At 41.9% G+C, this 22,512-nt stretch overlaps 1 protein-coding gene across 39 annotated transcripts in view; it reads right to left on the bottom strand.

Annotated features, from left to right (window-relative positions):
* KCNMA1 (potassium calcium-activated channel subfamily M alpha 1) overlaps window positions 1–22,512 on the bottom strand; it is a 773,456-nt gene that overhangs the window by 172,936 nt on the left and 578,008 nt on the right. For all 39 annotated transcript variants that reach the window (XR_010838921.1, XM_067025307.1, XM_067025277.1 and 36 more), the window contains one exon: window positions 7,696–7,805. Coding sequence is in view for 38 of the 39 variants with exons in the window: in XM_067025307.1 (XP_066881408.1) it covers window positions 7,696–7,805 (110 nt within the window). In the remaining variant the exon portion in view is untranslated. The remainder of the gene's footprint in view (window positions 1–7,695; window positions 7,806–22,512) is intronic.

Below are 22,512 nucleotides of genomic sequence, written 5' to 3'. Positions count from 1 at the left end.
TTGTTGCAAAAATAATTACAGCGGAATAGAAATGACTTCTTTTTTCAAGGAAAAAAGTTAGATTGCTTTCTTGATAATTATTAAGTAGAGGTCTACCAAATCTGACAACATTATACAAAGCCCTCTTTTTCTTTACTTTTCTTTTTTTCTTTACTGCCAGCATCATCTGTTAACTACAGTAGTTTCAACCCAAATGTTCCTGAACAAAGGCTCTTAAGAATTAGAGTCCCAACTGTTTCTACCTACCCAGAGGGAAATAAATTGTTCTTGCTATTAAATCAGCCCCCTTGACTAGAAAGATTGCTTGTTGGTGTGAATTAAGCATAGAAACCTGTCGTAGAGTTTGCACCTTCTAATGTGTTCAGGAAGGGTATGCACAGGTGTGGTTTGGGGCTGCCAAAGATGACTCACCTAGGAGTGAAGTGACAAGGACAGAAGAGGCAACTTTCACTGTGCTCCCCAAACCCAGCTCCACCCCAAGGTGCCAGCCCATCTTCAGTTGTCCAGAGGGACCCTGGGAATGTCAGGCTGATACATGTAATCAGAGTAGATGAGGATGTAAATACTGCGCATTGGGGGAACCAGATCTTTAGGATCTAGGGGCTAAAATGAAAAAAAGATTCACATTTAGGAGATTTGATTTAAAATGATAGGCTCTCAAAATGGAAACACCTAGCTAAAGAAAATTTGAACCAGCGGGATTTGTAAGACTCGGAACCAGGAAAATGGAAGTGATTTAAAATGCCCATGAAAATGTTGTTCAGATTTCCCAGCAGCTTTCATAGAGGTGGAGTGGGAAGGCTTCAGAACACCCTCACCTTCGAACACACCCACTCTCATAATATCTCTACTAGCACACCTAAGACACTTGAAGTTAAGTATAATTACATTCTTTCATATGGACAATTAACATTTGCCTAAAATGTCAGTAAATGCATTTTTTAGAAAGCTTTGCTATTATGATTACTCAGAAATAGAAAATGTAAACTGTGTGTTTGCTATGTGTACCCAGCATCAAGTCAAGCCCCAGTATTTCCTACTGGACTGCCTCCCTGACCCTTCCTGTAGAGAATTCTAGAATTGCCACTGCCCCCGTAGCCTTCGATTAAGGGTTTTAATAGATTTATGGCCACTGGTTTATTCACATGTGGAAGGATTATCGGTCATCTTCTGAATCCCTGTAATAGAAATAATCATAAACGTTGTATTCCTATCTGTGTTCATATATGCTCAGTCCTAATTATAACACCCCCAAATAATTGGATGAATAGGGCCAGTTCTTTGAGGAAAAATACGTTTTAAAGATGAGACTCAAGCCTCTCCATAAATTCTCATAAAATGTTCATTTCTGCAGCCTGGCTAAATAAATCTACCATATAACAATAGAATCTGCTGACTTCTTTCTGCTCCATGTTCAAATCCGGATACCATTCTCTAAGAACTACTGATTTCACAGAACTCAAGTGAAACTAGCTGTAGCTTTCACTGGCCAAGAGACCCAGCTTCCTCTAGGCAGTCTTAAATTTAAGTTTCCTCAAGTGGCTTCCCTGGGAAGATCTGTCCATGCCAAACAACACAGGACGAGAGCGTGATTCTCTCAACGTTAGGGCCCTGAATGCGGGTGGATGAGGGCAAGGAGAACCATGCCCTGCAGACCCCACACTGTCTAAACCAGCACAGAAGCGTCCAGGCTTGCATTTGGGCCGGAGGACAGAACTCCTGCCCTTTAGCATAGGGAAGATCTGGTCAGAGTTCCTCAAACTACCTAGGCATTAAATACTCCACATCGAATCTGAATTGTAACAGCTGCAGGGGGACACAGAGACACGCAGTATTTCAAATACATCTTTTGTCCTAATCCCCTCTGAGCTATAAAACCTGATACAATTAGGCGTTTATATTTTGCAAGTGATGACTGACTGACTGACTGATCTGCTCGCCATGAGATTCAGGACCTGGCACAGGGCATTCTTGCAGTAGCCAAACCTGTGAACCTGTGGCTTCCTCTGCTCATCTTTCCCCACCTCCCTCCTCTGCCCTCACTTTCCTACCTGGAGGCAGGGGGGGTACAACCTCTCATTTGCTAGGTCTCATAATAAAAACCCTATCGCTGTTTCCCCCTGAAAACATCACATGTCAAAAGAACTCTGATTTTTCTCCTTCTCCTAAAGGGGAAATCAATCTAAAGGGGAAATCAACTTGTTCTCGTTGGAAAATCTCAGAGACCTGGGTGTTGAGAGAGCTCTCTGTGGCTCCCAGCCTCCTGGTCGCCTATCACTTACAATTCCCTTTCCCCTCTTTATTCCTTCTCTGAACCCAACCTCCATACAAGGTACCGCTCAAGCATCATCTCTTCCAGGAAGCCTCTCCTGGCCACCCCAGCCTGCAGGGAGCTCTCGGCATCTGTCCCCCGGCTGTCTGCCTCCATCAAACACTCACCAGTGGGCACCCATCTCTCCCTGAGGGTGGGTATTATTTTCATTCACCAGACTGCAAACTCTCAGAAGGCAGCAGCTGCAGGGAAACAGAATCTTTTCCTTGGCATTTGAAAGTATTGCTATTAATCTTTTAAGGAGCATGTATTTGATGGTGCAAATCTAACTACACCATGCCTGGCACACTGGCACACATACCCCGAGCTCATGAAATAGCTAGCTGATTAACTAACTGGCTGGTGACCGATGGCAGAATTTTCTAAAAGGTAAGAGTAAATAAAACCTGGAAACGTCGTGATAGACTTCTTCCTTTCTTGGTGTTTATATTATATTCAGTGGGCAGAATAAAAGGGTGGTGGGAAGAGGATAGGCAGGAGAGGGGAAAAGGACATGAGCTGGTACTGAGAGACAAGTTCTATCATTCCGATTTTAGAGACGAGGAAACTGGGGTGAGCACGAAGCCCAAGGTCAGGCAGCTGGTAACTATCAAAAAAAAGGAGGTGGGCCGAAATCAACTATCTTGTCCCAAATCACACGTCCAGCAGGTGGGTTTGACCCCAGACCTTTGCGACTCCACAGCTCACACTACCTGACATCACACAGCATCCTACTGTTTGAACCACTCACAAACAGGACCCCTTCGTGGCAAACACAGCCTCATACCCCAGCCCCGGCTTCCTGCAGGCTTGGCTGGCACTGGCCATCTGCACCTTCCACAGTCACCTGCTGAGGAAGCTGGGGAGTGGGAGGGAAAAGGAACCGGGTGGTTTCCTGGTGTTCGGAGAACAGCGCGTTGCACCCTCTCTTGCAGATCCCATAGCTCCTTTGCCTTCATCTTACTGACACATAGACCAGGGGCAGGCCAGCTATGCAAAACCACAGGGGGATGCTCAGGAGTTGCTGGCACCTAAAAGGAACACCCTAAGAGCGTCCTGAGGAAGATCCAGGACACACCCACCATGCTGTCCATCAAGGCCAAGAGGCACCTGGCTTGTGGCACCCTAAATTGTCCTTCTCTGCAATTGGTGCTTAACTGTTCTCCCCTCCCTGGAATTGCTTTTATGATCCCCAGTGGAAACCTGACTAAGAGCATTAAAGGGCTCAGTACCCCCACGTCTTTTTCCTATTCTGATTTGGATTAGGCGTGGGGAGTGGGGAGAGCAGTCAGCAGTTTGCCTGGCATGGTAGAGGGCAGACTCATTCCTATACCCATGGAGATTGCAGAATACCCTTCGTCCACTTTGTGAAGGAGGAGCAATGGAGGGGAAGCGCCCACCAAGGCCCAAATCCTAACATTAGCTGGTAAGATGTGGCCCACCTACAATTCTATGATTTGGCAAAAATCAGAAACATTCCAGTGACTGAGCCCGAAGTTGCAATAAGAAGTTACTCCAGCCTGTGGTGTGGAGAATGGGGTTGCTGGGGGTCCCCAGTCATCAGACTGAATCAGAATCACCCCCACTTACCTATGAAAAAAATATGCAGATTTGGGGGATCTACCCCAGATATTAAAATCTGGAGATGGAACCTAGAATCCTCTCTGTTTAAATAAGCTCCCCAGGAGATTCTTAATTAGCCAGCCTTCACCTACCACATCCTCCAAGCTGTTCCCAACTGCACAAGGCCCCAGCATCAAAATCCTGGTACTGGGGCTTCCCTGGTGGCGCAGTGGTTGAGAATCCGCCTGCCGATGCAGGGGTCACGGGTTCGTGCCCTGGTCCGGGAAGATCCCACATGCCGCGGAGCAACTAAGCCCGTGAGACATGGCCGCTAGGCCTGCGCGTCCGGAGCCTGTGCTCCGCAACGGGAGAGGCCACAGCAGTGAGAGGCCCGCATACCACAAAAAAAAAAAAAAAAAAAAAAAAAAAAAAAAAAAAAAAAAAAAAATCCTGGTACTGTAACTTGTCTGCTAGGTGGCTTTGGAAGGGGACGCCAATGTCCTCTGAGTCTCAGGGTCCTCCTTTATAAACCAGGGATGGTAATAGTCACATAAACGTCACAGGATTGTTGTGAGGATTCAATGAGAAAATGTAAGTGAAATATTTAGAAATGATACTGCATTTTGTCTGAATTAGTTATTGCTTTCGGAACAAAGCTGCGTCTTCTGGTGATACACACGTGAAGGCCAAGGGCTGGTGCAGAGAAGCTGGTGCGAGTCTTACCTGAGCCGGAGAAAGCCTCTCTCTGCTCGAAATTCTTAAAAAGCTCAACTTGGGGGCCTCCTGCCCCATCTCTCTCGCCTCCTCCCATATCTGTTCTCTTGGGAAACCACCTCAGATTGCACCCGTTAATCCTGCCCCCTTAGTTTTTCACTGAATGACTCTCCCAGCTTCTGAAAAAATTCCAATCTTTTCGGTGTGGTGATCCTACCCTGCAAGGGGGCACTCTGGCAGCCCAAGGGAAGAGCAAATTTATTTCTTTTCATGCTTCAAGACGTTATTGGCTGCATATTGTTTTAATGCCGTGCATAATTACAGAGACGGCTCTGAAAATCTGTGTATTTTATCAGTGCTTTATTATACCCAGAATATTCTCCAACTCTTTTTCTTCTACATAAACCAGCTGAAAATATATTTTGGCGTCCTTCATGTCATCTTGAAATTGAATAGCCAATCCTCACTGTAATGAAAATACTTATGCGCCAGCCTGGTGATATACAACCCTACACTCTAATTACGGCTGTGCTTTAATTAACCTGAATTGAAGAGTGTTATCATTAAACTGCTGGTAACTCTGAGTTATGGCTTTTCTTTAATTTAAAGTAGAAAACACAGATAATTAAGCCTCCAGATAATCAAATGCTTGAGGAGAGCTTCAATGTTTTGGGATGTTCCTAAATCTCATTAAGTGTCCTTTCTTTATTGATTATTTCTACCTCTGCTGTATCATTGTGTTAAACGAATAATAGCAGTCAGTTGCACACATTCTCACTCACATCAGAAGGTTTTTCATGATGGTATTTTGTTTTTTGTTTTTGTATTCCAGAAGCTGTACCAAACAAACACCAAATTCTCTGACAACAAGGTATGTCTGAGGGATCTTCTCCTTCTCGGAACATGTTGTCAACATGCAAATCAGTCAAGGGAGATACTTACAGACTAGTGTCCAGCTCTTGACCCGGGCTCCAAAGGGCAGAGAAGTTTCACACACCCAACGGGTCAGAGTTGGCAAATTCACACACACATCGAGGGGGCCAGGCCCTGATGTAAATGCAAATCTGGCCAGTTTAAGACATCAGGGAGGGGAGGTCCTTCACTAAACCCCTCCTTACAGCAAACGGGAGTCCCCTAGCATTCGGCAGAAATGCAAGTCCCGTGTTGGTTCATCAGATTTTCAAAAGAGGCCAGGAATCTAGTTTTTACGTGAAGAACCACCTTTTTGACACATTGGCGACTAACTTTTAAGAAATGAGACACTGTGTAGGACAAATACGTGAGTCAAACTGACCCCACAGGTATCCCAGCTGGAACTTCTAGAGGGAGCAGTTCTAACTTTCCAGGTTAACACTCTTAAAATGAACTCACTCAGTTTCCAGAAGCAAAATAAGAGAAGCAATGGGAAAGCAGGAAGGGGGTGAGGGAGGGAGGTGGACTAAGGAATTTGCAAGGCAGCACTCATGTTGGCACCAATCAAGCCCAGGAGACTCAAAGACAAGGAAGGGGACTTCACACACTCCACTGCTAATGCCCGAGGTGCCATAGGACTCCTCCAGGTGTTGGCAGTTCTGCTGTGGGCTCAGACCACATCTACATCGGACCTAAGAGGCCTCAATTGCCTTTTCATAGGACCAGCTTCTGATATAAGTCCTGAATCCTCCTAGACTTTTTATCCTAGGCACCCCACTCTCCAAGATAGAGAAAATCCCCTGGGACAGCCTCAGTGTTCCAGGACCCAGTGCCTCTGAGTGGTTAACTCTTTATGGCAGAAAGAGAAATAGCTCTCAAAGAACAGAACACATGGGAGTTAAAACAGGGCATCCATTTTCGGAAAATAACTCCTTCGGAATCAATTACCTATGCCCTTTTCCAGTCCATTTAGCGTTTAAACTTTCGCTTCGAGACAGGGTGAGAAATCTCAGTAAACAGTCAAACCATTTTGGATTGCTTAGGGTCCGGGCCCAGGGACAGGCAGGGCGCACCTGCTGTGCTCACTGACAGAAGTCACTGACAGGCAAACACCAAGCTACCAGGTGCCCTGGCCCCTCTCTGCTGTGCACAGAACAGCAAACTATGAGACAGAGGAACCCAAGAGCCCCCCAAGACCGTCCTCTTCAGGCCACCCTTTCCAGAAGGTGGGTTTGGTTTGCAGGCAGGCAGACAGCACAAGGGAAGAGCTCTTCCTCCTCAGGCCAGTGGGTTCCCAGATTCCCCTGTTTCTTCCCAGTTTTTATCAGTGAGGCTGAGTTTACCAAATTCTTTGCTACAGTGTCAAAGTATCGGGCTTCATGTTTCAGCATTCCCAGGGAGTCTGTGTTTTCATAGGGACAAAACCCCTGTTTGACTTACATGCAACATCTGAGCTTGTAGGTGGGGAATCTGAGGGATCGTCCTGGTGGAAGATTCTTCGGGTCTGGGACACCTGGAGCTCCTGACGTCATACCCCTTAAATGATCACCTGTTCTACCTCAAGGGCTCATGCAGGCTGGGGCTACCCCCTTGCTCAAATCCATCTTGCTGAGCCAGTATAAGGAGATGCTAAGCCTTTTTATTGCTATAACATATACCAGTTGTCCATCTCGGGGCTAAACCACTCAGGACTATTTCAAGGCCTCTCTGTGTACGGCTGGTTCCACACTGCCTCAGGAAACAGCAAAAGCACTTTGAACAGTGGCTTCTCTGATGTCTTTATGATCTGACTTAATTGAAAGAGATTAAAATTTCTTTCATCAAGGTGCTAGCAAGATTTGGTTTTGCCCTGGTAAAATCAGAGGCATGGGTTCATGCTACCCTTCATACAGGTGTCTACATCACAGGGGCATTAATTCAAGATATGCAGGAAAACTGCAGTTCATAATTTAGGTCAAATGATGAGTCCAAGCCTGAGATTCTCAGGACTGGAGGGAAAGGAGAGCCAGCAGAAATCCCCAAGGCAGGGGCCATATAATGACCCACCTTCCCCTTCATCACAGAAGGCTGAGCACAGGACACTTGGTAATTGTCCAGGGTCCCCACTGTGCTGGCCACAGGTGGGGTGCATTTCCTTCAAGAGACACGTTAAATGTTTCTGAACGCCAAAGAGCATATGGTTAGTGGTCACTTACTCACAAACAGTAGGGAAGGACAGACCCACGAAGGCACTGGAGAGATATTCTGTGTACATTTCATTTGAGACTCCTTCCAAGTAGTATTTCTGCCATGTGTCTTCCTCAATCTAAGGGAGAAGAACACAGGAGAAGGGTTTAAGATAGGATAGTAAAAGGAAAGTGGGGTCACCCCATCTGGCAAACAAATGAATGCACTGGTTGTGTCATGGCGACCTTCCTGAACAACCAGGAACATACCCCATCACCATGTGAAACCTTCCATGCCCCTAAACTCATAGACTAGACGGATGTCCCCTCTAAAGCACCACTTCTTCCTAAACCTGTATGATTTCCAAGAATGTGGAGGCATGGGCACTCATCCACAATTGATAAAAAGTTTTGAGAGCAATTTTTACATTGTTATCAAAATGTACAAAAGTGCATACTCTTTTACACAATTCCATTTTAAGTATTCATAGCAAAGAAACAAGTAGATAAGTATACACATACACATATACAAGAACATCCTTCTTGTACTTAGAACAAGAAATTAGAAGTAACCACAAATGGTAGGTTTACACCATGGAATACAGGGAAGCAATTAAAAATTATGAGGAAAATGTATATATTTTCAAAGAGAAATTACCTTAAAAGGCACATTACTAAATAGTGTGTGTAGTCTGATCCTATTTTTCAATACACTATAATTATCTGAATGTTCGTAAAGCCGTAGAAAAATCTAGAAAGCTTTATACCAAAACAGTAACAGTTGTTATCTCTGAGATGTAGAATGACACTTTTTCTCTGCAGATTTCTGTACTGCCTGAAGGCTTTTGCAGTGAGCATATATATATAACATGAAACAACATATCTATTTCTACTTTGGGGAAAAAGTAGATTTTTCCAACACCACCTTGACTATCACAAAAAGTAAAATGTAGGACTTCCCTGGTGGCGAAATGGTTAAGAATCTGCCTGCCAATGCAGGGGACACGGGTTCGAGCGCTGGTCCGGGAAGATCCCACATGCCACGGAGCAACTAAGCCCGTGCAGTCACATCTACTGAGCCTGCGCTCTAGAGCCCGCGAGTCACAACTACTGAGCCTGTGTGCCACAACTACTGAGCCTGCGCCTCAACTAGAGAGCCTGGGCTTCGCAAACTATAGAGCCCACGTACTCTGGAGCCCTCATGCCACAACTACAGAGGCAACGCACTCTGGATCCTGCGCACCACTACTGGAGAGAGAAAACCTGCATGCCACAACTAGAGAGAAGCCCGTGTGCCACAACTAGAGAAAGAGGAAAAAAAAAAAAAAAAACGCACACGCTGCAACTAGAGAAAAGCCCACACGCCATAGCGGAGAACCTGCATGCCGCAACTAAGACCAGACACAGCCAAAAAAAAAAAAAAAAGGCATCTTGCTTATGACCCAATAGTCAGTTAACTGGGGGAAATGAAAGAGACTTGGAAACAGTGAGAAATGCACACCTACCATCTACTTGGTGATGCTCTGGAATACAAAAGCTAGGAATAATTTAGAAATAAATTGAATGCTCCCTGCTTCTACGTTATGTCTGCTTTGTGTTCTGGCTGGGTTATTAGATCATGTGGGTTAAACTCATTAGTCTGTGCTGCTTCTAACCTACTACCACACATTAGACATGTGCTACGCAATACTGCTGGGTATGGGTTGTTCATCTACAAATTAGTCTTCCTCAGAGTGGGGTCTTTCAAAACAAAAGGACTCAACCTTTTCTACTGATAAACTTTATGATTTTAAAAATTAACTGCTATGTGTTTAGCTAAGCACAAACTTTTTAATTTCCCCGACTCATAAGAGTTCAACTTAGTTTTTCAAAGAAAAGATATTCTTGACTTCATAAGCAAAGGTTATTAATTCCAACTAATATGAAGAAAGTTTAGTCTGCATTAGTAAATAGTTTGAAATATATAATATTTGGGGCACTATGTTATCATAATTTTTTATTGGTAAATAGGATAGTATCGGAGGGATTGCCAATTATAAATCCTCATAGTTGAGTTTTATGGGCAAATAGTTTTCTTGAAGTAGAAGAATTCAGCCTATTCTTTTAGCAGGGACATTCCTTTTATAATATGTTGCTTATGTTGCTTATTTTGCTCATTTAAATATTCCACTTGGCTTTCAAAAATAATGAAAATATGAAGCTTTATCTCAATCATTATTGATTGTCGGTGCTATTCCTCAATTAATATGATTTTAATTTGGTTCTTTTAGCTATGGTCATTATTTTCATGCCTCTATGTCCCAATGGAACTACTCTTGAGACCAAATTTTACTGTAGGTTCATCACTAAACTTTTTAAGTAGAAATAAATCCTTTTTAGGATACAAATATTATATTCATGTTTCTTTTGAACTAAGCATAAATTGTTCATTGATTCATTAATTCAGCAAATATTTTTGAGCATATTCTGTATCTTATGAGCCATTCTAGTTACTGACTGAATTTTATTTAAACTGGTATTTATTTTCCCATATTTTTCTCTTTGCCAGAAAAAGCATCAGATATAGCTGTCTAAGATATATCTGATGATATATATCTGACTTTTGCTGATTTTTTTCCACATTCTTTTCCTGCAAGTTTGTGGCTGATCTGAAATGCTTGAGGACTAAAAGTCAAAAAACTGGAAAAAAAAAAAAAATGAACAGAACTTTCCTGGAAAGCAAAATGCCTCTTCCACAGACATATGCAGATGCTCAGATGGTATGTATAATGCGAGATGCAGAAGTACTGAATGGACTGTCTAAAAGCTGAGGAGTTTAAATTCATTGTTATAACCCTTTAAGATTTCTACATCTTTAACACAATTTCCCTATTGATAAGTTAACACATTTTTCAGGTTCTGATAAATGTTCCCACACACATAAAAAAAAAAATTACTGAAAATGATTTAAATGGTAAAATGGTAAATTTTGTTATATGTATTTTACAACAAGTAAGTTTTTTAAAAAAAAAAAAACCAATACGTATAATACAAGGAGAATCAGTAATTATAATTAACATGTACACCCTTTAATCCTTAAGATCAAGAAGGACAAGCTGTGGCAGAACAATGACAGGAACAGGGTATCACATCAGGAGAGTCAGGGATAGAGCACCCAGCCTTAAGACACTGTAATGTGTCACAAACGCAGACAACAGAACCTCAACCTTCATCCCGAGGCAAGGGCTTCAATTACCCCTTCTTATCAAAGTTTACCTTTCTAAGTCTCAAGCATGGCACCTTTCACTTATTTTGAAAAAAGCAAAAGCAAAACGCACATTCCTTTTAGTTTTGTTAGCCGTAATCAAATATGTTCTTAGGGAAGGAAAAATTAGTATAAAATACAATACGTTGTGTTTAAAACACTTGACGTCAAGTGTTAATGACATTGTCATTATAAGTCCCCTTTAACAGAGGCACAGAGAGGTTCAATAACCCACTAAAGGTTACAAAGCCAATGAGTGGTACAAACAGGATTCAGAGTTCATACTGTTAACCACCCACCATATTATCTCCTGATAGAGATTGACAGGGTAAATAGATAGAGAAGCAGTGGTGCTAGGACTTTGGGGGGCTTGGAGGGTTTGCGGAACGTAAGTACCTAAGAGGAAAAGCTCCTCAAGAACGCAAGATCTTAAACCCTGGAGCCCCTGACTGTGTGAGAAGTCAGTGAGAAGTAATATTGATTTTAAGTCGAGCTGAAAGGAGAGTTCAGACCTCCTCTCAGAGCACGACGGCATCATTTCTATTCTATAAAATGGAACCATCCCAGCCTACAACTTCTTGCCTAAAATAGTACATGCTGTTCTCCACATTTGTGTTGTCGAAATATTTTTAACTGTAATGTGAATACACACTACCCAGCAGAAAAATGAAAGAATGGGACCAAAATGACTTAGGGAAAGGTGCCAAAATTAATTTGCCAGCCATTCAACAATCAGTCAAAGGCAAAGCATTTCCTGAGGCAGCAATTTCTCCTCTGGCTGTCACATCAAACTCCCGCTGCTTCACAAAAGCACCTAGCAAAGATGAGCAGGTGATGTGCTCTGGGTCCTTATTCATCGAACACTCGCAGATCTTCAGTGAGAAAAGAGATACGAGCCGTGAGGCTCGCTCGTCCACACTTCTCATGGTCTTATTTATCTGCCCTTCATTATCTAATTTTTCAACCAGTCTAGTTCAATCCCTTAAGTAAACGGTTGTACACCAGTCTGGGGGCCGACGGCTCCACCACCAAAGGCACCATCAAACTGGAAACATCAGCCTTGGCTCTGGGGGAAAGTAACACCTTCTTGCTACCAGATTTTGCATGTGTTACTAACAGTGGGTCAGTGATGACACCTTTTATATTTTATGCTTTCTCTGATTAGGGTGAAACTGTGTTTCCCTGACACTAACAGCCCAGTGAATGCGACAAATCAACCATCCCAGCTGCGGTATGTTATAATCACTGCGGTTTCTGTTTCCAGCAAAGAGTCTGGATAACTGTGTTGATTACAGCCAAATAATTTTGCAGAAGTCCATCCCTACCTCCAGAGTCGTATAAATAATTCCAAAGACTATCATATAGCAATCCTTATTTAATTGAAAACAAGTACATTGTTTTAATCCAAATATACGTTATGTTGTGCACATCAAATATAATGAACTAAGAGAAAATTATAAAAATCAATGACCATTATGTTAATAGCTGCAATAAGAAGAGGTGAGTTGAGTTGTAACATACACACCAGCATTGCCCAAAACTGGTAGTAGAAGACTATTTATTGTAATAGCAGGTATTTAATACATTTAAGATTTTTTAAAAATCTATCCAAATTCTCGATATATTTGCTCTAAAGGATGTATAGTTTTAAATCATAAAAGTCCTTAATTAGAATCAATTAGCTACATCTGAATGAATATTTGTACATATAAATTACACAATACATTGTCACTGTCCTCTGTAATGTGACAGTCTAAAACAGAGCGCACTGACAGGAACTGGCCAACGTATCTGAGATTCCACAAAAACATATTTACGCCCACAAAAAACAGAACACCCACAGAATGTGTCAAGTTCTTAATTCCAGTAATAAACATGGAATCAGCATTGATGGGCTCTTAGGGTGATGAGCGTGTGGGCTGGTCACTAAAATGAGTGGGGTCCTTTATCCCCATCCCTCAACGGCATGCTCTGCCACTGGGAAAAACCTGATTCAATGTTGCACCTAATCATTTCTTGCTGGAAAGAACAAGGCTAAGGACAACTGAAGGTTATTAATTCCAACTAATTAATTAATTCCAACTTAACAACTTAAGAAGACTTTATCACTGACCCAGTTCCTGGATTCTCTCTCTCCTCCTTCATTTCCCTCTGTGTTCCAACGTTAACAAACTTGCCGCAGTTTTTACCAGCGGGCATGAGGCTCTTTCTCCCTCTCTTCCTCGCCTCAACATAAACTCATAGAATTAAAAAACAAAAATGTTAGAGTCTTGCTGGCTTAGCTCCTCAGGAGTGCCAGAACAGAGAAAGCCTTGCTGCACAGCTTTCTGGGGGTGGGGTGGGGGGTGGGGGGTGGAGGAAACTGGTGATAAAGTTGAAAACAAAGGAAAGAAACAGAAGAGATGGGAAACCAACAGTGATTTGCACCTTTTCAGAATATAGCTCTTCGAAAAAAAAAAAAAAAAACATATCTCTTCTCTGTGCCAAATTGCATATCAACGCTGTCCTTCTTGGATATGGACTCAGGTTGGCTGTCCTTCCGAGAGCAGCACTGGATTTCAGGGACCCCATAATGATTTGGCATTCCACATTTATGGCCTATTTCACATTGTATTTTCCAGAATGTGAGAATAGAATGAAAGGATCTCAGATTTTTCCAAAGGCTTTGGGACAATGTCAATTAAAACACATTATTGGGAATTTGATGGAATGCAAGATAACTGGTTGCTTCAGCACTGAACGAATAAACAACTCCAAAGATTAATTCTGGTGTGGACTTCCACCAAATCTCTTAATCCCAGACTAGTGGGCTGCAGGCTATCAAATGAGATTTCTTCCATCAAGCATTATGAAAAAAAAGATCAGCCCACATGAAGTGTTCAGAGCGAGATCAACAGACCACACCACATGCAAAAGAGCAGACAGGGTATTTTCCCCCCTATGTTACATCAACTTAGATTACTTCTGAAAACACAGAATGCCAGAGGAACTGAAGTTAAAGGAAGGGTTAACAGAAAGAGTGATACGAGAACTTTTAAAAATAATTATTATTTATAAATTATTTCAGAAAGTGTGGCCTATGTGGCAGGAAATTGGTAATTTTTTTAATACGTAGGTAGGTTGTTCTACCCTTTTCTTTTTTTCCTCTCCAATGTAGAAAAGGTATTTACGCTTAAGTGTTGCCAGGCCTTTTTAAAGATGGGCCTATTCACTATCTGTCCAAATAGGACTTTGGTTTTGCAATCTTGATAAGAGTTAAGAACATCCTCACTTGTGCTTCAAATAATAAGGTTCTTAAAATACTACTAAAAATAATTCTCATCTGGGTAGGGCAAGCAGCAAGTAAGTGTTCTCAAGCAGACGCCTGCCAAGCAATCCTCAGGAGAACAATTCAGTCCCTGGCAGGCAGGATTTTCCAGAACAGAGCTTCTCAACCCATCTGGGGTGAGAGACCAGGGTTTTGTTTTTATTTCTAGTATCCATCGTTTTGCAGACTCAAACTTCTGCAAAATCTAACAGAAATGATTTCCCAAAAAAAGAATAGACAAGACATGTAAAATACAAGTCCAAAATTTCTATCATTAGATTCAACCAATATAAAATTAATCTGTCAAACTGCTCTAAAAGTTCCTAAGCATTCCTCTCATTTTCTGTACTTGCCACATCGTGGATGAGTAGCAAACAGTTCATGGCACCCATTCACGGACCGCATTTGCAGTTGTGCTGGTCCTACTCTATCTTACAAACCTTACTTCTCACAATTTCCCCCAAATTCCAGTAAAGAAGGATTATTCCCAACTAAGATTTCCCAAAGTAGCCTCGACAGAACTTACTAACAGGTGTCACCTTGAACATAAGAGAGTGAAGAGGGTGTTCTATGGTGTCCCCATTAAAATATAGGTTTTTTTGAAGGCAGAAGAATTCACCTGAGTCTCCAGAGCCTGGAACAGTGCATGGAACATAGCAGTAGCTCAATATTTGTTGAATGGATGAAATACATTTGGGAAGTGCTGGATTTCACAAAGCCAAACTGGGGAGTTTTTTAGTGCAACTCAGAGTATTTCACATGTTACTATGAATTGTAAATCTCCACAGGGAAAACATGGTAATAAGTCACAGAATCCTTTATTTCGAGGAGCAGCTCATGGAGACCAGCAATGCTATTCTAAAAACTCCCTCCCTCTGATCTCCCACCACTTCGTTTCCCTGATCCTACAACTGTCAGAAATCTCTCTGTGGCCATTTTCAGCTGTCAAGATCCAACTCTACCTATAAAGTTCCCATCGTATGCCACCTCGTCTGTGAGGAATTTCCTCATTTCCCCAAATTGATGTGCTCTGCCCTGCCTTAACGGGAACAGAAATCATGCCCACCTCTGGTGAGCTTGGGAGGGCTAAAAGAGATAATGGATAAAGAATGCTTAGAACATTCCCTGGTTGGCAGGACGCACTCAGTACGCATTAGTTGTCATTAGCTACCGTCATAGTAGCTGAGTCTCTTCTAACATCTGACAAGAACTATAATAAAGTGGAATTTTGGAACACGAGACCCTCCCTTAGGCATTCAACTTTGTGTCTTCTAGAACAAGCAGCATACTACCTTATGAGGTGCTTATAAGAGGTGCTTAATTAATATCTGTTGAATTGAACTGAGCAAGACAAAACTGGAGAAAGAGACACAAAGAAACAAGCACAATTTTTCCAGGCATCTAATCACAAGTCAGTGCCGATAACTTCATAGCATTTAGTGTTGACCATGAAAGGAACCAATTTCTGCCCCCCGAATGCTGAAAAACTCTGCATTCTTGGCATCTCATAGGGAATATGTCGAGTCGGGTGATTTTTAAACTTCCCAGAACACTTCCTACTGAGCAGTACATTTCTGGGAAACTTTGTCATCACAGAACATCTTGGGCTACTTAGCAAGTGGCTTATGGTTTTCTAAATTCTAGATCCAATACCTTGGAGGCTTGCATTTGAAAGAAGGGACTCTCAGGAACTGGTGTATTTGCCCATCTAACAGGAGTCCTGCCTCTTACTAGCGAGGAGTCCCACCGCACTCCCTGCAGAGAGGAGCCCCCTTTGCTCCGTCTCATGACTATGCTCTCTTTCCCATGTGACCTAGCCCTCTATCTTCTGGATTGCACTCCTGAATTCCAATGTAGGGTCAAACAACAATTCAACAGGAAATAGACTGAGCCCAGCAAAGGCTGCATTTGGCAATTCCATTACTCCTAAATTCTAAAACTGAGACCCAAAACAACTGTTCACTATTAACTAATTAAGAACTGGGAGAAAAAGAAAGGAGTTAGATAGAAAAGCATTTGAATCAGCCCAGGAATTATGAGGTTGCTTTTGATAAGGCAAACCATTAGAGAATTACCTACCTATGTGTTTGCAAAATCTTCAATATTTTAGACAGTTTGGGGAGAATCCCACTGCATCCACTGAAGTTAACACAGGGTAGTTTCTCACCAGTGGGCAGGTCTAAGGCTGTGAGTCCAGTGCTTCCCAAACTCTGAAGAGCATGTGAATCACCCAAGGGTGTTAGTAAAATGTGCTTCCTGTAGTCCTGGGGTGGGGTCTAAGATTCTGCATTTCTAACAAGCTCCCAGGCAACACAAATACTCCCCAAACATGGACCACACGTACAGTAGCAAAGGTATTCCCAAAGAGAGTGAAGAACATGGAACAAGTATTCTCTTTGAGGACCATGCCTTTGAGGACCAAAGAATCAATCATGGCCCAAAGGATTTGAATAAGAGATGAAAAAGGATGCTTTCTACGAGTATCACTAAATATTGGAGCCAGTTACAGAGCAAGTCTGTAGGTAGTTAAGCACAAGATAGGTATCCCAGTGTTAGGGTTGCTGTGATAATTAGTCTAAACAATATTTCAGGGATCCAGATTGATCTACCCAGTCCCTCTCCATTGATCCAATGACCCCAATAATAACTTAGTCTCCACTTCAATGTGGGCTATGTAAAGAGAGAACAATGACACAGCTCTATTTAATTCAATTAAAATTAAAGTTTCAGGAAATGGCTCCTATTTGTATCCCTAATTTCTATTTAACTTTTCCATTTTAGGACACCGTGTTGAGTGAGAGGACAAAAATGTTTGCCAACTCAGTCCTGTTTTAGTGACAGCAGATTCTGGATACTTATGTCTCATATCGCTGTACAATATAGCCTAATAAAGTCGAGCCAAAGAGACTAGATTTCGTATCAGAGCCAAGGGTTTCAGCCATAAACTTTTGCTTTTTGGCTGAACAGAGCCATTCAAACCGCGAGCATAAATTCTGTTAGCTTTAGGTATCAGGGTGATTGGGAAGCCAAATGGGTTGTGAGCCAGGTACCCAAGGTAGAGGCACCCGCTTTATTGTGTATTCACTGTTACCTGGAAAAATCCCTTGCCAGCTAGAGAATATTTTCACAGGAAGTTAGAAATGACTCGAAATTCCCCTCTGCGGCTTCCTGGAGTGGATTTTAGGCCTCATCTAAATGATATTTGGTTCAGAGACTGAAAGGGGACAGCTTATAAATTGCTGAGGTATTTAGCTGGCCTTAGCAGTTTCTGTTTAAGAGGGGCCATGATCCTGAGAGCAGCAGCAATGTAGGAAGTACCAAAGCACATGCAGCCTCTGGGTTCAAATCCCAGCCTCACTGAACGTACTGGGCCAGTTGTATAACCTCTCCAAGCCTCAATCCCCTCACCTGCAAAATGAAAGCAACAATAGTACCTATTTCCTAGGAAGACAGATGAAATGAGGTGATCCATGTGAAACACCTAACATAGTCCCTGGCAAACAGCTAATGTTTTCTGAGTGCTTCCTATGTGATAGGTGCTTTGGCGGCTTAATCATACTAAAAGATGGCACTTACTGAGTGTGGACCCTGTAGATGTTCTATAAATGCTCTAACATAAATAATGAGTGTTGGTGATGGTGATTACGAAGACATCTCTACTACTTGCACAAGGGAACATAGCCAGTTAGACGCTGAGCCAGTGATTCATGGCTTCCTATTGCTTAGCTGCTACTGCTAAAACCTGCAACGTCACTAATCAACAAATGATCCTCTGGACTGAGGAGAAAAACTAAGTACCTTGAGTTTATCCCCAAAAGACAGCAGTGTTCCCTGGAGGTCCTTCCTCCCCCTCCCCTTCCCTAGTGGCCAGCAAGTTCCCTGTGAATAGATAGGATGACAAGAGAGAAGTTAGGTATTTGGAGGAACTGACTGTCTCCCCAAATAGGAGAAAGGTCATACGTGGACATTAAGACCCAGCCTGGTCTCCTGAAAGGAGCCCTGAGACAAAAAGACCCTGATGGGTAGACTGGATTAGCTACTTCCAATTTCTGGGCTTGACTCTTGCCCACATCCCTCCAGTGGAGACTCACTAGATTCTACTTTCATCTTTCATCCTCCCTCCTAGTAAATGGCTTTCCTCTTTGTTTGCCAGGTATCAGTTCAGACTGATTCTGAACTGATACCTGGCACATCCTTGGTCCACCAGAATATTGGGGGAGCCCAATATCAGTCATTTACAAAGATTTTGGCAACACAAAATTGTAAGCAGTATAGGGAGGGATGCCTTTACACCACCCTAGAGAGTGGCTTTAGATTAGGTTCTTCCCTCTGTGTTCTCCCATCAGTGACCCAATCCTAATCCAGTGTCGGATCTCATCACAAACCGCAACCCAAACAGTACCACCAACCCCTAAGGAACAAGAAGGGGGTGACGTACCGTCACGTACTGGTAATCTCTCCAACAATCTGCTAGGCTCTTCCACTTTTTACTGTGGGTGAATATCAAGCTCAGAAAGCTTGAGCAAGCAGTGCGAGGTCTTACAACAAATCCTGTCCTAATTCAGAGGCTTACAACACCCCCCACAAGCCCAGCCTTCTGCCCGCTGCATGGCTTCACAACTCCCCGCACACTTCACGAGTGAGGGAGAACAGGAAGGGTGAGGCTGCGCTGGCACATCTGAATAACACAGTGTTCCATGGATATATCTGGACAGGGGGACACCATCCAAGATCTTTGGATGATCAAGTCTAATACCTAATCCAAATTCTGAAAGAGGTACCGAATATTCCTCTTTCACTGATTCTTTCCTCCCTAGTCCACTTAAGGAGAAGAAAAAATACCCAACCATTAAAATAAATGGCCTTCTCACTGCCAGACTTCAGCTGAAACAGGAAACCAATAGAAACTCCTTAAGAAATGATATTTGTCAGTCTAGGAAAAAGAGGAGAAACTAATTAAATCCATTGTCCTAAAAAGCAACACCATAAATAGGGAGGCTAGGCATAAACATAGACTTCTCTTTGCAGACTGACCACAACAAAGAGCTTCTGCACCCCAAGGTCAGTGGGCATAGAGCTGTTAGTTTTTGGTGGGCGGAGATACGCTACCTGCTGACACGGTATGGGGGAAAGGGAGGAAGTGATAATCTCTCACTTATGTAATGTCAATTAATTCCATCCGCTTCCCAGCCTGCTTCCCATCCCCCAGTGTACACAAAGCACAGCATCAAGGCAGGCAGGACACCTGTATTTCTTAGTACTTGAAACCCTAATCAGTGGGCCTGCATCACTCTTGCTACCGTGGGATACATGTGGCAGCTGATACACACTGCAAAAATTATACCCAGTTGAAAGGTTTTATTGCGTGCCATTTTTCAAGATGGCAGATGGATGCCTAAATTGATCTCAGCGTCATTTTACAGGTGTCCCAAAGTTTCTCTAAATCAGCCAAATGAGTGTGAAGTGGAAACAGCCACCTCCCATTGTTCTACCAGGAGATGCGCAGGATTCCACAGTAATGCAGCTTGCCAGGTTATGTTATTCATAGACTCTGATGAAAAAGGTGGATTACTTCAAACTCACCCCAAAGAGAGTGATTACTGAATACGCTAAAAGGACATGATGATGATGACACTGCCTTAGAGGCAATATTCTCCCTGGTCCAGCTATAAAGGACAAACATAGAATATTGCTTCTAAAGTGATATCTGGTTTTGGGGCTCTGGATAAAATAGAATAAGGACACTCCACCCTGTGTCTTTCATTGATTACACCTGTTAAACTTGAACAAAATGCATGGAGCAGCTATTTGAAGTCTCTGAGACAAACGGTAGCAAACAGATTAGGGAAAATAACCAGAGTTGGAAGTACCACCAAATCAGCAGTGAGTTTACCATTGTTTTTGCTCTGGTATCCTCTAACCTGACTTTGAGGAAGCCCAGAACCTGTAAATGAAGACAAGAACGTGGGAAGACAAAGCCCCAAGAGAAGCTCTCATTCTGGCTCAAAGACCGGTAGAGGCAATTCCTAACACTCAGAGAGAATGGGAAAATCATGGTTTGGGTTCTTCTTTCTTTTCTTCTCTTTTCTTGCACCTCCACCCCTAAGGCACTCAGTGCCGGCAGTAGCAGCAGTGGCAATGGGAGATAGGAGAAACTTTTCTGGCTAGAGGGTCTGAGGTCCAAAGATAGTGAGGCAAAGCCCTATTGTTTTTTGTCTCTCTTTGTCCTCCCACTGGTTTGCCCAGGTGATGACACAGTAGCAGAAAGTGTATAACAAACCAGGGTAGCTAAAGCCCCAGCTTTCTGGTCAGAGGATAAAAAGGAAAACCACATGGAAGCTCAAATTCCCCTGGAGATCACAGAGAAAGAGGACTTAAGAAAGGAGTCCCTTACAATTACTTAGGAACCCCTGGGCTCACCCCGAGCTGTGCAAGGATGAAACTGACCCTACAGAGCATATATAGATTTTGAGGACTAAAGCATAATGTAAACTATCACCCAGTTTGAGATTGATGTGGGACAGATTCAAATAGCACTGCCAATGTTTTGAAAATGCAACTCATATTGGAATTACAACCCATAGAAGCTTGGCCAGAATTTCAGTCTAAAATAAAACAGGTCATTACATGCCACAATAAAATTATCAATGTGTTTGCAAGTTTTAAACAAGACCCAGAATTTCATAATAACAAAACAAAGTGTCGAGAACACCATAAAAAAAGTACTTGGCATATGAATAACTAAAAAAAAGAATCTCAACTTGCATCCAGTGCCTACATGGCACAAATGTTAGAATTATCTAATAAGAGCCTAAAGTAGCTATTATAAAATGTTCCAATAACTAAGAGAGAACACTTTTGTAAAGAATTAAAAGACAGAAAGACTTAGTAAAGAGACAAGATAAAAATAATTATGTGAAAATTCTAGAATTGAAAAATATAACAACCAGCACACTCAGTGGATAGGCTCAATAACAGGATGGAGATAAAAAAGGGAAGAATCAATAAACCTGAAGCTAGATCAATATAAATTGTACAATTTTAATAACAAAGAAAAAATATTGAAAAAAAATGAATAGAGCCTCAGGGCCCTGTGGTATATTCAAAAGTCCAGTATTTGTGTCATAGGAATTCCAGAAGGAGAGGAGAAAGAGTATGGTACAGAAAATATACATGAGGAAATAATGAATGGAAACTTCCCAAATTCTATCAAAGACAAACCTAGAGATTCAAGAATCTCAGGCCCCAAAGAATAAACCCAAAGAAATAATGCTTAAACTCAGTGTAATCAGATGAGAGAAAACTAAAGTCAAAAAGAAAATCTTGAAAGTAACCAGAGAAAAATGACTCATTACTTATAGGTTAACAATTCAAATGACTATAGATTTCTCACCTGAAACCATGGAGGCAAGAAGGAAGTGAAACTACATACTTAAAGTACAGAAAGAAAAGATTAGTCAACCCAGAATTCTGTACCCACCAAAAATGTCCTTCAGGAATGAAGATGAAATAAAGACATTCTCAGATGAAGGAAAATCGTATTTGTTGCCAACAGACTGATCTAAAGGAATTGCTAAAGGAAGTTGTTCAGACAGAATGGAAATGATTCCAAGGGGAAAGATGGAACATCAGGAATGAAGAGAGAACAACAGAGATGGGAAATATTAGAATAAATATAAAAGACTATACTTCTCTTGAGTTCTTTAAAATATGTTTGATGACGGAAAATAAAAAGTTTTAGTATTGTCTGATGGTGTTTTCAACAACACAAGTACAACAAAAAATGGGGAGGGTAAAGAGACCTATAGGTTGGCAAGTTTCTATATTACGCTGGTGAATCACTGAATCTAAGCAGACTTGGAAAGTTAAGTAGGTACATTACAATCCCAAGGGCAATCAGTTAAAAGACTACATAAAGCTATATAATAAGAAACACTATAAATGAAATGAAATCTAAAAATATTCAAAATAACCCAAAAGAAGAAAATAAAGAGAACTAAAACAGAGAAAATCGACAGAAAATATTAGATATAATCCAACTATATCTATAATTACATTTTATGTAAATGGTCTAGTACACCTTTTAACGAATGGAGATTCACAGAATAAGTTTTTTAATTGACCCAACCATAAGCTGGCTATAAGGAAATCACTTAGAATTTAAAGATATATTTTTAGTTTGGTTCAAACAAAAAAATCATGAGAACAGATACATTTTTTTCATGAAAACACTAATCAAAAAGAAATATTGAGTGGGTCTATTAAGTCAGATCTGAAGTCTTCCAGATTTCAGAAC

The sequence above is a fragment of the Kogia breviceps genome, chromosome 2 (genome assembly GCF_026419965.1).
Source record: "Kogia breviceps isolate mKogBre1 chromosome 2, mKogBre1 haplotype 1, whole genome shotgun sequence".
In the NCBI taxonomy this organism is placed as follows: domain Eukaryota; kingdom Metazoa; phylum Chordata; class Mammalia; order Artiodactyla; family Physeteridae; genus Kogia; species Kogia breviceps.
This window is presented reverse-complemented; position numbering and strand designations above follow the sequence as displayed.